The 12,299-nt window shown below is 46.3% G+C and overlaps 1 protein-coding gene across 2 annotated transcripts in view; it reads right to left on the bottom strand.

Moving 5' to 3' along the window:
* The window catches only part of DCP2 (decapping mRNA 2), a 32,306-nt gene extending 26,146 nt beyond the window's left edge, over positions 1 to 6,160 (bottom strand). Inside the window, exon 1 of one of the 2 annotated variants that reach the window (XM_027446648.3) lies at positions 5,813 to 6,160. In XM_027446648.3, the coding sequence (XP_027302449.1) occupies positions 5,813 to 5,865 (53 nt within the window). In that variant the 5' untranslated portion in view covers positions 5,866 to 6,160. The remainder of the gene's footprint in view (positions 1 to 5,812) is intronic. The other variant, XM_027446649.3, reaches the window with a different exon arrangement.
* Positions 6,161 to 12,299: the final 6,139 nt, after the last annotated feature.

Raw genomic sequence — 12,299 nt, 5'->3', positions numbered from 1 at the left:
TAAATGGTATAGTGTAATAGATTTAAAGGATGCTTTCTGGGCCTGCCCATTAAGTGAACAGTCTCTGAATTCCTTTGCCTTTGAATGGGAAGACCCCGAAACAGGAAGGCGACAACAGCTCATACGGACCATACCTCCTCAGGGATTTACTGAATCCCCAAATTTATTTGGCCAAATCTTAGAAAAAGTATTACAACTTTTTGAGGTAAAGGTGAAACATGGGATTGGAAAACTCAAGAGCGACTGATTAAGAATGAATACGTAGGCAACACCCACTGCTTAATATGTGCTGCATTTGTGATGTGCCTGTGCTGCGCTTAGGCCTCCAGATAACAGGAGCCCCTGGGACCCCAAGAACCAGACCAAACCAATCTTATAGTTCAGACTGTGACCAAGGGCTCAGAGATAAGGAGGACTGTTCTTAAAAGGACAAGATAAAGAATGTCAAACATTCAATGCCTCAAAATAGCAGGAGCCCCTCAGACCCAGAGAACTGGACCAAACCAACCTTATGGCTCAGACTGTGACCAAGGGCTCAGAGAGCACACACGAGGAGACGAGGTGAAAAGTTCAACCCTGATGAAGACATCTTACTTCATCCTCACGACCCTCAGCACCCACCACCAGAAGGCACTGCACAAGCGCAGATGGGAGGAGTTTATGGAAATGATTTCTTGGAGCTAATTTTAATACTAAGCAGGGACAGGTTATGAGTATGGACACGTGTACTGGGAAACTTAGTGTATATGTAACTCTTTCCTGCATATAACCAAGGCAAGTTGCCACGTTAGAGGCACACGACTATGGTGGGACTACCCCCGTGCCACCCAGTGCTGAACAAACACACCTACTATACAGTCCTACTGACTGTGGAGTCAGCTGTATGTGAGTCAAAGGGGGAAGTGAAATTGTTGCAATATGTGGATGACCTATTAATAGCTGGGGAGACTGAAAAAGAGACCTGGAGAACCACTATTGAATTACTTAATTTCTTAAGGAAAAAAAGGGTTGAAGTTCTCAAAATCTAAATTACAATTCGTGGAAAAGGAAGTAAGGTACGTAGGACACTGGCTTAGCCAAGGAAAGTAAAAATTGGATCCTGACAGGGTATCTGGGATTTTAGCCCTATCATCACCCAAAACGAAGAAGGAAGTGAGGCAACTGCTCGGGCTCTTGGGATATTATAGACCCTTGATTGAAGGGTTTAGAGAAAAAGCAAAGTTTTTATATGAAAAATTGACTGGAGAAAAGGTTAAGTGGAACAAGGAAGATGAGGAAAAGTTGAGGTTCATCAGGACAACATTAATAGAAGCTCCACTGCTGAGCCTCCCAGATTTAGAAAGACCCTTTTATTTATTTGTAAATGTTTATAACCAAACCACATATGGAGTACTAACTCAAGAATGGGCAAGAATCAAGAAACATGTGGGATATTGTTCCAAACTATTAGACCCTGTGAGTAGGGGGTGGCCGGTGCGCTTACAGGCAACTGTGGCTACTGCCTTACTGATTGAGGAAGCTAGAAAAGTCACTTTTAGGGCACCTCTGAAGATATACACTCCACATAATGTTGGGGGAGTACTCCAGCAAAAGGCTGAAAAATGGTTAACTGACAGTAGGATGCTGAAGTATGAGGCCATCCTGATCGACTCCCCTGATTTAGAACTAAAAGTAACTGCTGCACAGAGCCCTGCACAATTTCTATATGGGGAACCCCTACCAGAACTACAACATAACCGTGTAAAAGGGATTGAATTGCAAACCAAAATCCGACCCAATCTTGAGGAGACAGAATTAGAGACAGGGGGAAAATTATTTATTGATGGATCGTCCAGAGTAGTTGATGGAAAAAGAAGATCAGGGTATGCCATCATAAATGGGGATATGGTACTAATGGGATCAGGACCACTCAGCGCTGCCTGGTCCACTCAAGCGTGTGAACTTTATGCATCATTATGAGCCCCAGAACTACTGAAAGGGAAAAGTGGCACTATTTATACAGAGTCTAAATATGCTTATGGAATAGTCCACACATCTGGGAAAATTTGGGAAGAAAGGGGACTCATAGGCACCCAGGGAAAAGGGCTGATTCACTAAACTTTAGTTACTCAAATATTGCAGGCATTGAGAGGATCTAGGGAGGTTGCTGTGGTACATATCAGAGGACATCAAAAGGGAACTGGCTTCCACATAAGAGGGAATAACCTAGCGGATAGAGAAGCTAGGGAAGCAGCTCTTAGGAAGCATGATGTAGTCCTAACCCTACTAGAAACGCATAACAAAAAAGGGACACAATAGAAAAAGTATACAGAAGCAGAAATAAAAATTATGAAGACCACAGGGGCAGAACTGAAAGAAGGAAAATGGATTCTGCCTGATGGAAGAGAAATACTGCCAAAGGAACAAACTAGGAGTGTACTTTTATGGCTACACCTACAAACCCATTGGGGAACAAAAGCACTGAGTGATCAATTTCTAAAATTTTATGGGTATGTAGGAATATATGAGATAGACAAACCGTCCAAGGATGCTTAACGTGTGAAAAGGTAAATAAGAAGGCAATTAGGCAAGCACCTGCTGGAGGAAAAAGGATTGCATATCGACCATTTGAGAGAACACAGGTGGACTTTACTGAACCACCAAAGGTAGGATGATATAAATATCTCTTGGTAATCGTGGATCAGCTAACACATTGGGTAGAGGCTTATCCTGCGGCACGAGCCACCACTGCAGTGGCAGCTAAAAACCTGTTGGAGAATGTTATTCCTCACTTTGGTTTAATCGGGAGCATTGACTCTGATCAGGGGACACACTTTACTTCAAAGGTTTTAAAGGCTTTGACTGTGGCCCTGGGCATTAAATGGGAATATCATACGCAATGGCATCCTCAAAGTTCTGGATGAATCGAGAGAATGGATCAGACAATTAAACACCAACTGGCCAAACTGATGACTGAGACTCATTTATCATGGGTAAAATGCTTACCATTGGCACTGCTAAACATAAGAACCATGCCACATGGGGAGATTAGAGTATCACCTTATGAGATGCTTTATGGCATGCCGTATTCTCAAGAAATGCCCTTAGATCATTCTTTGATAGAAGACTATGAGACCCGGAAATATGTGATAACTCTGGGAAAACAACTGAACGAACTTCAGGAGAAGGGGGTGTTGACTCATCATGTGCCCTTGGGGTTCACAGCTCATAAAATACAGCCTGGAGATAAAGTGTTGATAAAAACTTGGAAAGGAGAATCGTTGTCTCCACACTGGGAAGGTCCTTATCTCATCTTGCTTATTACAGAAACGGCTAGAACGGTGGAAAAGGGGTGGATGCATGCATCGTGAGTAAAGGGACCCATAACAGGAACCTGGAAGGTTGAGTCCACTCCTGGAAATCTGAAAGTTAAGCTTAAAAGAACTTGAAGTATAACGGGGCATAGCTACACTTTGGATGCTAAATGTATGTATATTAAAACTTGCATTGATTAGAATATTAGCGATCATTGGAAACTCATATAGAGCCCCTAATTTCTATTAGGGGCTCTATATTGGGATTTGGGGACCCCAAAACCCCACAGGGGGAGTGCCACCTCAGACAGACATACCCACAACATATTGAATTACCCTGGTCCTGAAAATTTAAAATAATAGGTGAGAAAATTTACCTAGAGGATTGGTTATCTGCTTTGAATCGAGCCCCCGCTAACTCGTGGAAAAGCTGAATGCAAATAGGAGAACCAACGGGTATGTAAGCCTGGACCATTTCCTAAGAAGCATCAGGGAGAGGGCAAGACCAGAGAAGGGACCAGTACCGCGGCTGAAGAAGGTCTACCAAGGGCTGCAACCCCTTAGGGTAATAACCGCCGGGTAATGTGGCCTTTACTGGACCTCTCCTAATTACATGCTGTTGGTCTCAGAACTGTAGAGAATGTATTGTTAACACCCGGAGAAGAAGAATTCAGGAACGAACGCTAGTAAATATGCCTGTTAAACCCATGCTATGGAAAACAGAGTATGCTCGATGTAATGAAAGCAGTAAGGTAACCTGTTATGATCCCAAAGAAGTCCCGTATCAATGGTGAATAGAGGTAAGAACTAATAACGAAGGAGGAAGGCTAGCTGGGAAAAGTCGCATCACCGAAAATCTTAGTAAGCCCTTATCAATCGAATTTGATGTATGTGATGCTGCTAGTGACGATTATTATATACCCTGTGGAACAATGAGTTGGGCGAAATATTACCATGAAATTGAAACAGGAGCTAAATATGGCATTCCAACCATTGCTAAAGACTTGTTTATAAATCTTGCAGAGAATATTGCGAAGACATTAAATATAAGAAAATGTAACAGAGTCCTCTGTGGAGGATTACTAACAATCAATTTACCACAATCCCGGTGGAAAGTCCTCAAGAAGACAGCCTCTCTTACAGTTTAATTGGCCTTGGCCAAATTCAAAGCCGAGACACAAATTAATGACATTCAAAAGAAGAGGAGGGATTGTGATATATGGAGTAACAATTCGTGTCAAGAAGATGGTTGATATTAATAAAGAAGGGGGAGATGTGGGAGTGTGGCCATGGGGGTCGACAAGCCCCATGCTATGGTTGGTGATAACATCAGGCACTTAACGATGAGGCCATCAGCAATGGAAAGAGTTTAGAGGGAACAAAGAAGGGTGATTGAGGTGACACCTTGCCATCTCAGGTTGCTTGTTCTCCTGCCCTTAAGGCATGGAAGTTGCTGGAGGGGTTGCTGGTTGGACCTGTTAAAATTTGTTGTTTAATGTTATCTGATAATCACACTATTAGTGTGGTTTCAAGGGTTAGCAAAACGCGGGAAGAGACGGCCTTGCATGGGTTGGTCTGCTTTTGGGAACCTTGTGGAGGGCACAACATGTGCAGAAGAAGAGGGAGGCAGTCAAAGCTGCCCCTGCAGTCTGGACAAGATCCAGGAACAAAAAGTTGCCAGCAGTGATGGGGGGAACCGTAAGCCTTCATCCCCACGACCCCCAACAGCCCCCACCAAGAGAATTATGATACGAAGCGGGGATAGGTTATACATATGTACAGGCGTACTCGGGTTTCTTACGAACATGTAAAAGCAATGTTGTAGGTGTATTTAGGAAGTTCGACGGTTGGGTGTGCGTGTTGGTAGGGCACAGACTTCCTGCGCACCCAGCGCTGTTTACTTGCCTTTTATAAGTATTACTAAATTCAGATTGAGTCGTATCTTCCTTTATAACAATACTATTCCGAGGCTTTAAAAAAAAAAAAAGATAAATAATAAAATAAATAAACAAAACCACTTTCCTAAATTTGCACGATCACAAGGCAAGGCACCATTTCAAACACGAAAGTCGAGAGAGCAGCGTGGAGCAAGGTGAGAGAGCGCGGCTGCCCCAAATAACAACGCGATCACTCGTGTGACCTTCCCTTCCCTTCCCTTCCCTTCCCTTCCCTTCCCTTCCCCTCACCACCCCCCGCCTGTTTCAGCGCTCCGAGGCTTCCTGAGCTGCCCCTCCAGCCCCTCCTCACGTGCAGGCAGGCAGAGCCCCAGCGCCCGCGGCAGCCCTCAGCCCATCACCAACAAACCAGTTACTAAAATAACATTAAAAATCTCCCCGATGAGGGGCGCTTCGCCGTGAGGGGACCGCTCCCTCCCTCCTCCCCCCCCCCCCCCCCGCGACCGTTGGTGCTCCTCCAACGGCCGCCCCGCCCAACGGCCGCCCCCGCAGCGCCGGCCGCGCGCCCGCAGCAGCACGGGACGGGGCGCGGCGGGCCCCGTGGCGGCGGGCCCGGTGCCGTACCTGCACAGGTCGTCCAGGACGCTGCTGGGGATCTCGGCCCGTTTGGTTTCCATGGCGGAGCGCGGCTCATCCCGGCGCGGCGGGGCCCGGACGCGGCTCGGCGGCGGCGGCGGCGGCGGCGGCAGCGGCGGCGGCGGGGGTGGGGCGGGGCCGCTGCCCGCCCGCCCGGCGGACCGGGAGGGGGCGGGGCCGGCGGTGAGCGGCGGCGCCCTCAGCCAATCGGCGGCGGGCGGCGGCGCGGGCGGCCAATGGGAGGCGGCGGCGGGGCGCGGCCCTGGAGTGATGGCGGGGAGGCGCCAGCGGAGCGCCGCTGACGGGACGGGGCGGCCGCCGCCATCTTGGGGGCGGGGGGCGGCCGCCTCCGAGCCCGGCCTTTAAACCGCCCGCCCCCGCCTCAGGCGCCGCGGCCGGGGCCTGCGAAGGGCTCCCGGAGGCGGCTGCAGCCGCCGGGGGGCGCCCGCCGCGAGTTGCGGTCCTGCCTCCGGTTCCTGGAATAAAGGAAGGCGCTAATAAAGACAGCCCGAGTCACACGGAGCATGACTCACAACGCGTTTTGTCAACCGTTAGGGGGGGAAAGTGATAAATGCATAATTTGCCCCCCCTGCTAAAGTTAAGGAACAAAGACACCGTGGTGACTCTGGAATCACAGAATCACACAGAATTTCTAGGTTGGAAGAGACCTCAAGATCATCGAGTCCAACCTCTGACCTAATGCTAACAGTCCCCACTAAACCATATCCCTGAGCTCTACATCTAAACGTCTTTTAAAGACCTCCAGGGATAGTGACTTCACCACTTCCCTGGGCAGCCTGTTCCAGTGTCTAACAACCCTTTCGGTAAAGAAGTTCTTCCTAACATCCAACCTAAAACTCCCCTGGCACAACTTAAGCCCATTCCCCCTCGTCCTGTCACCAGGCACGTGGGAGAACAGACCAACCCCCACCTCTCTACAGCCTCCTTTAAGGTATCTGTAGAGAGCAATAAGGTCGCCCCTGAGCCTCCTTTTCTCCAGGCTGAACAAGCCCAGCTCCCTCAGCCGCTCCTCACAGGACTTGTTCTCCAGGCCCCTCACCAGCTTCATCGCCCTTCTCTGGACAACGTATTATAAGGCAATTTTGGAGCACAACCTCGGTAGAGGCAGGAGATCTACAGATATTGCTGCCTGTCTTCAGCAAGCTCTGCACAATGGTGTTTGACAATGGCGTTTGCCCCAGTATCTGTTTTGTGGTGATATCTGAGATGGGTTGCGTCAATCTGCACACACAGAAATAGTTTGAATGAGGAAGGGGTGGCCCTTGACACGGCTAAACAGACAGACAGGTGGAAGGCTCTGAGTGCAAACACAAAAATCCCATTGCTAAGGGTTGCAGCGAGTCCAGTTTCTACCAGAAGGGGTAGATACACAGGGTCTACAAAGATACACAACCTGCATCACCCAACTTCCCGTGCTTTTGCTAATTGATAAATGCAAAATATTATCCATAAGTTGGTGAGCAAAGGCCTCAAATGTACTTCCAAGCAAGCAGCGTTTATCTGGAACCAAAGCAGCTCATCGCCCATCGTAAAGGTCACTCGATGGTGCTAATTCCACCATTCCTACCAGCCAGTGAGAGGACTATGATACCAAGATGCCAAAATTGCGCAGCTCAGAATCACTCTGCTGGAATTCATTTCATTGTCCCCACCTCTCTCTTATCGTCTTTGCCCGTATTTTCCTTCTTTACTACTTGTCATTGCTGGAGACACATAGTTATATAGCACCAAAATTCAAAGTCTAAAGCTTTTCCTACAGAAATCATTGCACTTACAAGTGCTTTTTACATGCAGAAGGCTGCAACTCGAGACCCATTTCCCTGGAGGGCTAAGAAGCAATCTCTCTTATTGAAACCCCCAGATCCTGAAGGGTAGAATGAAATACTCAGCCAGTTTGTAGGAGGTATCTGTTGTGAAGCAGGGATCAGAGAAAATCTTCCTGCTAGTGTTTTTCTCTACTCTGCTGGATTTTTTTTTTTTCCCATGCCGCTGTTGTACCAAGAACCCTGTCAACTGATAGAGGGAGAGAAAAGTGTTTTAGAAAAGGTAGGTTGACACCTTATGTCAGCTAAGCTATTATTAGCCCATTCATGGTTGGGGGGAGGGAGAGTGTGATACAATGATACACTGAATGTGTGTAATGTTACAGACCTTATGAAACACCCTTAGATAATTAATTGCTTAACGCATGAGAAACTGAAGAGCATAACGAAAGCTTAGACACGATGCTGCCAAGCCCCCAGGACAGGAGAGCAGGAGACAGACATTTGCAGAGTTCTTGCTGCGCTTCTGAAACGTTACTGAGAGACATTAAGTTAGCTATAACAGAAATTTAATAATAAAACTTGTTATGTGGGATTTGGAACTGCAAATCATTTTTTTTCTTCATTTAGAAGAAATTCATGGGTCAACCTCTTCTTTGCTAAAATAGCACGTACTCCTTTCTGCCATAAGCTCACACAGAGCAAGCTTAGTTAGAGCTGACACATTCAGGTTATATCATTTCCCCAAAGATAAGTCTCCATATCGACACGTCCTGGGAAGGTGCACGCAGAGACATATTGAGGGCAGAGTTGACAATGTCTCTTGTCAAACTGCAAGCACAATTAGGATACAAGGATGGTGACACACAGCATGGAGAACTTTTCCCTAGTATGCACAGCACCAGCCAACCTTTACAATCATCAAGTAATGTAGTCAAACAGGTTTTTAGTATTTGCTTATCAGACAGCCCTGGCTCTCAGTCAGAAAGGCAACAATACAAAGTTTGGAAATTAATGTTTGTTGTCTGTTTGCACTGGGACAACGAAAGAAGGTAAGAAAATAAACATGAAAAAAAAGGTCCACACTTTGTGCCGTCAGAAAGAAGTCTTAGAAAAGGATTTAGACTGCAGAGGAAAAGCAACAGCCGAGGGTGGAGAAAGTCTTGCTTGGAGAGGCTGACCGAGGTGGATGACAGAATTGTGTTGAATAGGAGGAAACTCAGAAGCTAAGAGCCAGCCAAACCCAGAGCTCAATAGCATGCATTTGCAGCTCATTAATTAGATTGAAGACTGAGGCAGAGTATGGAGAGTCTGCAAACAAATGTCCTGGGTTGAGGCCCACCCAGGTCATCAGAAACAGGAGTTCTTTCCACTCAGCCCTCCAATAAATGCTTGGTTCCTATTCTAAAATCTCCAACAAAGGACTGCTGGCTAACAGAGGTAGCAGGGGGGCTGAAAAGCACTGACGTAGTCCTTGTAAGAAACGTGAGTTTACACGAACTCAGCACTGCCAGCTGCTGTAAGTTCGTATTTTGGGTTGAAATTGCGTAGAAATTACACAGAGACGATTCAAGCACTACTGTTCGGCTCAGTTATCACCGAATGGTTTGGGTTGGTAGGGACCTTCAAGACCACCCAGTTCCAACCCCTTGCCATGGGCAGGGACACCTTCCACTAGACCAGGTTGCTCAAAGCTCCTCTTGCTCCCCTGGCCTTGAATATTTCCAGGGATGGGGCATCCACAGCTTCTCTGGGCAACCTGTGTGCCACTGCCTCACCACACTCTGAGTGAAGAACTTCCTAAATTAGTCAGTGTGTTACAAGGGAAATGAGCTGAGTGGGAGAGCACACACAGGCATCCAGCTTAGATGGGTGGTAGAGATCAGCCAGCACTATATAAACCATAGTAAGAAAGAAACATAAATACATAAATACTTAAAGAATTTGAAGATGAATTTACATAGAGCAAATCAGCCATGCAAAGTTAGCGAAAATTTAAGCCTGAATTCACGTATGTCTCAGTTCCCTGTTTAAGGAAAGTTAGCCACAAAGATCTTCAGAAAATAATTCGGCAGGCTTTGTGTTTTTTGTTGCTGTTGTTTGTTTTTAAGGAGACGCACTACAGAAAAGACCACACATATAGTGAAGCACAAGAAATTATAATAATAAGATACATTCGGTAGAAGATTTGAATGAATTATAGTAACCAAGCACTGGTGGAATTCTCCGAATGCTGCAGAGGAAGAAGGCGGTCTGTGGAAAAAGAAAAGTCTGTGATCACATGGTTACAGTATGTATAAAAGCTGTGGTAAGCCCGCACAGAAAATCTGCATTTAGGTTTTTTGCTAACATTATGGTATTTTACTCGAGTAATTTCCTGGTTTGTGAGTTTGCAGGTAATAATTAATTTAATGGCAATAATATGCACATTGTTATACAGACAAAACAAGGCTGCAGTGAAGCACAGCATATGCTACAGGGCATGCCTTACTCAAGGCAACACTGAACTCAAACAGGCTTACCCAGCTGATCCACATAACAATTTACACATCCCTTGGGCATGATAATCCCCTCAAAATCCAATTTAGGCAGATTGTTAGATGAAGTGTGCACCTGTGCTAAAGCCAGAGCTTAACCTTTAACTGTGGATGGATGACAGGAGTGGACCACAGTTCAGGATGAGGAACCACGTAGATGGGAAAGCCGATAAGGAACCAGTGAGCATATCTAGGTCGTTCTGATCCTCAAATCAGACTTAATAACTTAAAACACCAAACTGGAAAAGTAAAGACATCTATTTGCACGAATGGGAAAATAAAGGTAGAAAAAAATTAGTATGCAAAGGTCCTGGTTTCAGTTAGGACAGAGCTGGTTTTCTTCCTAGTAGCTGGTGGAGTGCTGTGTTTTGGCTTGGGACAAGAGGGGTGCTGATAACATGCTGATGTTTTAATTGTTGCAGAGTAGTGCTTACACCAAAAGAAACATGAAGAATGGCGGAGAACGATAGAACAGAAATAACCCTGCTACATGCCATTCTTTTCCACTTTCCCTTGAAATGCAGCCCTCACAGGGACAGAATATGCAGCCTGCCTGCCTGGGCTAGGCTTAATTGTGCAAATCCTTGCCAGCTCTGCTGTGTCCAGTAGCCCGTGACTCTAGATGCCTGTTCTCACTACGTCATGGTAATTGCAGCTGGAGGCACAGCAGCCTGCAGAAACTGGCTACTACTGCATGCGCTTTGGTTCTGACTGTGGACACATCTTGCACACTGCCACTTTCAAAATTTGCAGGGTAGGAAACCACTTGTCTTTTGGACCTCCACAGGATTGTCCTGCTGCATTTGTGTTTCTCCAGCAGAAGCTCCTTGGACAGGTCATTCAATCCTTCTTCCTCTCTAGGCTTGCTCCTTCCTGTTGCAGGATTCTTCGTCTTCGTTTCAGGCTTTCCTGGGAACAAGAAAGAATAGTAGCCAATATTTTTTGTTCTCCATATTGTGTTGGAAGAGCACTGGCACAGTGCTCCACCTTTATTTCCATTTGCCTTTCCAGCCTGCTTCTTCTAGCCACCCATTTTGCTCTTGCTCCATAACAATTAACCCAGCATAAACAAAACAGTTAAGCACATAACCTTTAAAAGGAATTTCCTCACCACATTGTAGTGCGCTGACAATGCTTGTCTAACATAGGTCCCCTCGTTCTCTATAAAAGCCCAGACAAATTGGATGGATAATGCAGACAGGGAAGGATGGGGTGGCAGTGGGGAAACTGGGACACATGGCACAGGAGGAGAGGCTCAGAATCTCGGACTGTTGTGCTTGTTCTCAAAAGTGAAGGCTACGTGGGGATATCTGATGGCTATCATCAGCTGTCTGTCTGGAGGGTAAGAAGAACCAGACCCTCCTCAGATTTCCTCTTCCAGAGGACAAGGACAAGATGAAGCAGTCACAAGTGACATCAAGGTGACATCAAGGGATATTTCAGTTTCAGTCATAAGGAAAAAAAGTCTTTTTTTTTTTTTTTTTTTGTTTGTTTGTTTGTTTGTTTTTTTTGTGAGTGCAGTCAAACACAGCAACAGCCTGGCCATGGAAGCTGCAGAATTTCTATCCTTCAAGATGTTCAGACCAAACCCATGGCACCATGGTCTAGCTTTCACGTTAGACCTACACTGAGTAGAAGGCTGGACTGCATGACCACCTTAGAACCCTTCCAACTGTATTTTATGGTTTCATTAAGGAAAATTAAACCCTTATCACCATAAATAAATAAATAAATAAATAGAATTATAGTATGAACATTTTACCTGGAGTTACAGACCAGGCTACTAGCAGTGCATCTATTTCAGCTAAACCACACAAGGTAGCCTGGAAATAGTGGTGAGTCATTGTGATGGGTGTCCCCTGCTGCAGGGGACGGAGACACTCGCCTGTCAACCTGATTTATTGATTAGGAAGGTTTGCTGCCTGCCAGGGATGCAGAGCACGGATGCTGGTCCAGCTCTCTGACTACTGCCTCCTGCTCTTACTCCACATGGGTGCAAATGATACTGCCAGGGGAAATCTGGGCAGTATCAAACAGGACTACAGAGTTCTGGGGGCAGTAGTCAAGGGCATGGGGGCTCAGCTGGTGCCAACCTCCTCAGTCCTGCTGATGAGAGGAAAGGATGTGAGAAAGAGGGCACTGATAGAGGAGGTC

This window comes from Anas platyrhynchos, chromosome Z, assembly GCF_047663525.1.
Source record: "Anas platyrhynchos isolate ZD024472 breed Pekin duck chromosome Z, IASCAAS_PekinDuck_T2T, whole genome shotgun sequence".
In the NCBI taxonomy this organism is placed as follows: Eukaryota; Metazoa; Chordata; class Aves; order Anseriformes; family Anatidae; genus Anas; species Anas platyrhynchos.
Note: the sequence above shows the minus strand (reverse complement) of the source record. Positions and strands in the feature narration are given on the sequence as shown.